At 37.8% G+C, this 5,863-nt stretch overlaps 1 protein-coding gene across 1 annotated transcript in view; it reads right to left on the bottom strand.

Annotated features, from left to right (window-relative positions):
- Positions 1–5,863, bottom strand: part of LOC106871629 (fibroblast growth factor receptor-like 1) — a 201,875-nt gene that overhangs the window by 5,889 nt on the left and 190,123 nt on the right. Inside the window, exons 3-4 of the mRNA XM_052970946.1 lie at positions 4,086–4,405; positions 886–1,058 (exon numbers count right to left, since the gene is read on the bottom strand). Coding sequence (XP_052826906.1) covers positions 886–1,058; positions 4,086–4,182 — 270 coding nt within the window. The 5' untranslated portion in view covers positions 4,183–4,405. The remainder of the gene's footprint in view (positions 1–885; positions 1,059–4,085; positions 4,406–5,863) is intronic.

Raw genomic sequence — 5,863 nt, 5'->3', positions numbered from 1 at the left:
AAAAAAAAAAAAAAAAAAAATGGTTGGTCCACACATATACATACTGACAACACATCACATATCTACAAAATGAAACTTGAAAAAATTTTGTCAGTATGTATGTGCTCGTGCTCACCATTTTTCTTTTCGCATCAAATTCCTGTATAATCTTAATTTACGCACTTTGAAAGGTATTTGTAGAACATTTCATTACAAAATACCCAATTTTCTGAAAGTTATGAGGAAGCGAAACCGACTTGTGCGATTTTTTTAAAAACTCCTATCCCTAACTTCTGGAAAATTTTTTTCTCAGCAAATTACGATATAATCCTAATCTACATCATCTGAAGCTTATCTCTAGAAAATTTCACTAATAAAACTTTCATTTTCATGGACGGTAGCGGCCCGTTTGTGTATGCCTCTCACGCTGTGAATGAACCACACCAAAATACAATAACTGCCAGTCATTGCATTACTTTCCTTTGTCTAGCTACTTCTTTCATTTTCACAATTATCTGGTTACTGCGTATTTGAAACAGAGAATTATGAGCCCCACAACGTGGAGCGGTTGTTGCAGCGAGTGTTGCTGGCCGTTTTCGGGGCAATACCTGCGCAGTCATGTCCACGAGACGCGTCCGAACACGCCATTTTTTCTGGGGTGCACAACCCGCCATTCCCTCCCCGCCCATCTCTGGCAGTTTAATCCCCCATTTTCTTCTTTTTATTTGTTTCCTTGGTGTGGTATCTATGGATTTTTCTTATACTTCTAATGTTTTTTTTTTCTCATTTTTTTCTTCTTGTAAAAATTTGTTGTTAATAAAACAAAACACCTGTAAAAGTGAAAAAATAAATCGGACGATAAGCAGACGAAATTCTGCATGTGTGTATGTGTGTGTGTGTAATTACCTTCAAATTTGGTATACGTTTGATATCGACTCCTTCCCTTGTCCAAGTGATGTTTGGTTTTGGTATCCCGTGAGCCGAACAATCCAGTTTCAAGGTCTTCTTTGCCGCCACTGTCACGAGCGAATCTCCTTTCTTTGGTGGGGATCGCTTTTTCCACTGGGGTGCTCTGGGTGCTAAGAAAGAAGAAAAAAATAAATAAATACCCATATTTTAAAAAATGACCATGCTTGAGCACCGCCTTGACGCGTTTAATTGAACAAATCGTCCCCAGTACTTCGTTTTTTCCCTTTAGTTTGCAAATTACTCCATCGTCTCTTTTACTGTGACAATAAGTCAGGAAACCAGCAAAAGGTTATCAAGCGTTGGGAGTGGCACACATGCGCGCGGGCGTGATGAGCTTCTGAGTAGTTTCCGTCTACCAAATTCATCGACAAAGCATCTGTCACCTTGGGGCCAATGTAGAAGATACTCGCCGAAGATGACTGTGTTGTGGAACTTCACGTGAAACCAAACCTACACAGACATTGTGTATTGTAAGTGTTAAACGTGCATGTATGGTCAGAGAACTTACGGCCATAGCTCTAATTGCCTCACTATGCTAAAATATTGTGACACCTCGCATGTTTTCGATTCCTATTGTGGTCAATACCCTATTTTATTAATTCTTTCTGATTTAGTCACAACGCCACCAATTTTATGGGCAGAGTTAAAGCAGAACACATCCACAGGTACATTTTTTATCCTCCGAAAGAATGAAGGGCTAACTTCACCGCCGCAGAATTTGAACTCCGACCACAACGAGCTGGAAGAAAAACTGTAAAGCATTTTTACCGATGCTCTGACAATTCACTCTAATGGTTTCAAATTTTGGTAGAGTCGGTTAGTCGATCACATCGACCCCGGTGCTTAACTGGTACCCGTTTTAGATAATGCAAGAGTGAATTTCGCATTCGTTTCTACCCGTCACATATAAACACTATGGAATTTTCAAATTCGATTATTATGATACATACATTTGTGGCAAAAATTATTCAGGTTATTATTATTATTTTTTTTTATCATTTGAAACCCTGCACAGCTTTGTCCGTTCCATTGTTTAGTCACAAAACAGCCGGATAGAAAATTCACTTCTCTAAAATATTTTCGTCAAAGGAAAGTAAGTTAGGCAATTCTTATCATGAATGTGACTGATAGCAAAATCCACTTTATACCGTTAAAAGTTGTTCAGTATAAAGTGAGAAACAAGAAGTTCTATTGATAATTGATGTATGTATAAGGAGAATACATCTCTTGTGAGCACTACATGTCAAGCGTGTTGCACTGACAAGAATATGGAAACTGCGGAAACAACTCCAGTGTTACTTCCTCAGCTACTTATTCAGCTCTTCAGTGGAGAGGAGGAATAAAACGTGCTTGGAACTGACAATGGGAACCATCATCAAGCGAAACTAAGGAGGAAAAAAAAGATGCGTTGAAGCCCCCGTATGCAACCCTTTTATTTAAACCCATGGAGGAGGACAACAAAAGAAGGATTACTGAAAAAGTTAGTGACACGTATCAAGTAAGATGAATGTAAAGCAGTCGTAGATTGATAGAATAATGGAATTCAAAAATGCATTGGCCTACAACAGATATTATTAACGAGTAATAAATAAATGACTGAAAGAATACAGAGAAAAACTGGAAAAAGTACAAAAGGAAATTAAAAAAAAAAACCGATAATGAATAATTTAGTAAATGAATTGTATTCAATAGCCACGACGAAATTAAAACCGAGGCGCAATTACAAGGCATTAATAGATTAGATGAGCAGTAATAATCTCTGAACTTAACGTGATAATTAGGATGGTGATTGGAAAAAAAAAATCAATAAGTTTGATAGAATGGCGAGAAAATTAATGACAACAATTAGAAAACACTTCCCTTAAAACCAAAGCAATGAAGCCAGTTGTATTTTCTATTTGAAGATTGACAGAACTGCATTACTATAGTCATGTGAGAAAGGTCCCTATCATTCTTAGTGGCGAAATTCTGGAAGATATCGATTGATTCAAATACTTTGGTTCTACCTCCACTGATGTAAGGACAGGACAGCGATGTGATGTTTGTCCGCATCAACCGTATCTACTATCTTCAAAGCTGGTTTTCGTTAAGGTCGAAGGTCTTTGTAACCATAACAGTTCGTGTCTAGTCTGCACACTCGTTCATGCCATCCTGCCGAACGACTACAAGACATGACCAAAGACAATGACGGAAGCGTTTGTCTACTTTACATTAACCGAATCTTTTGCGTTCATGCATTGGATTCTGTGTCAAGTTCTGAAGTTTGTTTTCATCAAGGCAGTTTCCTTCAACGAATCTTGCTCAAAAGGTGCACCTCCATTGGTTTGGTCAGCATATTGGGCGAACTCACCCACGATGCAACTAGGCCAGGGCAACTTCCTGGGCTGGAGTAAATGATGTGGTGGGTAGCTGAAAACGTACTTTAGTTCGATCAAATCAAATTTTGAATCGACGTAAAGTACCCGAATACATGGTCACAGCCGCTAGAATCTTGACAGAGTGACTTTCTCCATATCAGTGTCTATAATATCCGGGTGGGATCAGTTCACCTTAGCAGTTTTGTGAATTTGCTGGTTGGAATTAGCTCAGCACGACCCATAAGAAGGCCGTTACTCAAGTACTGTTACAAGTATTTTTGAAAATTTATTTATGGAGAGTGGTTTGGAGAAGAAGAAACGGTTATAAATCAAAGTTAAGGCTTCAGAGAAATACTTAGTGAGAAACTCTCATATACAAATGGTCAGCACCAGACGTAGATTTTGTTTGGTCACAAAGGCGTTCCATTGACGCCCAACCAGTCATTTTGTCAGTGATAGCAGCGTTTTTAAGAGTATCTTTTTATCCGATGTGTTCTTCCTCTTTTAAGAAGCTACAGAGTAGTTTGAGAAAGATTTGGCTGCTACGCGTCGAGATTCCTTCATTGGCTCCTTTAGAGCCTAATGAAAATGTGTGGCCATCTGGTGGTGTCCATCAGTATTAATAAATTTCAATACAAAATAGTTTATTACATACAAGCTTAATTCAAACTAGGTTAAACAATTTCCTTGCAGTGGTTTCCAGAGACTAACCAGAGGAACTGATTTTGGGACTAAAAATCAAGAAGAAATTTACGAAATCAAAATAAAAGGTGACCGTACCTTTCTTTCTTGCTCTTGGTGTTCTTTCACATAAGGCCAGCACCACCAAACAGAAACACACTAACAGAGCAATCCAGTATTTCTTTGGTATCAACATTTTTGTCTTTTATAGCTCGATATAGGTACGGATATATTTATATCTATATTCTGTGTTTATGTATATATATTGTCTTTTAATTACGGCAATTTTTGAGATAGTTCCGGTTTCGGTTATACGATTTATCGTATGTTACTTTGGTTTGTCAGAAGTAAGAAGAAATCCGAAGAAGGGGCAGCAAAGCAGACAGACGGCGTGAAATGGTTATTCCATCATTGACATTCTGAAATAAATACAACAGATGATTAGTAAAATAAATGCATATACACACTATAATGGAACAAAAACGCAATAGAGGACAGTAAAACATTCGAACAAATAAACGATACAAAAGCAGACAGGAGAAACAGCAATTAGAAGGACAGGAGAAAAAAGGACTAGTTCATTCGTAGCCTTCTTTCTTCAGTCATGTTACCAAATGTCCTTACTGTTTCGGACAACATATATACGCGCGCACACACGCACAAACAAACATACAGACAGAAAGACACACATACACGCGCACATACACAAACACACACACAGTGAATTATACAATTATACAATCAGACATATACTACACCTTAAATTTAGACCTAAGTTCTTCATGCTCTACAATATTAATCCCGAAACGTTACACATGTGTAGATATGTATATGAAGTACAATGTTTCGGATAGAGTCCTTCTTCAAAGAAAATTGATAGAAGGGAAACTGCAGAAAGACTCTGTCAGAAACATCGGATTTTCCACTTCCCACGGCAAATTTACGGCATTGCTTTTGTCGAATTTTTAAAATAAAAAACTCTTGCCTATACAAACCAACACCAGCTGTATATAAGCACACAGACACACACACGCACACACACACACACACAAATCTGCAAGAGAGCACAATGAATTAGATTTAATGCAATAGCACTCAACATCTTAACGTATAGAGTAGATGAATAAAAACAAAATGAAATAAAACAAACACATATACATGGGGATCTTTAGTGTGTGTGTGTGCACGCGCGCGCACGTGTATGTGTTTTCCAAAAGAGGTTTGTAACATTGGCCCAATCAGAGCAATCGCGGAAGAGCGATCTCTCCCAAATTTCAACCCCATTTCAAATGTACAAACGCATATTTAAGAAAGGCCGATTGAGCAAGTGAAGCACTTCTCTCTTCATCCCTATATTTCTTTTCACGTGTGACCTGAAAATGGCGAAGTCTTCGGCAGAGACAACAGCTCTCTTTTCTCAGTTAACTCAGTTTTGTATACCACACTATATCCTTTGTCATAACCCACCAAACGAGATCTGTCTATCCTTCCCCTGTCAAAGAAATGTGACAAAGCGATATTCCATGATGAACTCCGCTAACACCTGGATCCATCGAACAATTGATAAAAGATCATATATTTATCAGATTAGAGGCACATAGTCTATAGATTTACTCATCAAGTGCAGGACTGGTAAACTATTTGGATTACTTAACAAATCGTCGATTAGTAAGGTTTATCTTAGCAAAATTACATCTGAGGGATTTAGATGGCTGTAACAGCATCAAACTAATTCGGGGGCTGAATTTATGTAGGGACGATGCTGTAAATTAAGGGGTTAAGGGAAAAACCAATTAGATATTGCCTTCCAAGATACACATTATCAAATAGACAGGTTGGTAGATAGAGAGATAAATATATATATATATATATATATA

Source organism: Octopus bimaculoides, chromosome 9, assembly GCF_001194135.2.
Source record: "Octopus bimaculoides isolate UCB-OBI-ISO-001 chromosome 9, ASM119413v2, whole genome shotgun sequence".
NCBI lineage: Eukaryota > Metazoa > Mollusca > Cephalopoda > Octopoda > Octopodidae > Octopus > Octopus bimaculoides.
This window is presented reverse-complemented; position numbering and strand designations above follow the sequence as displayed.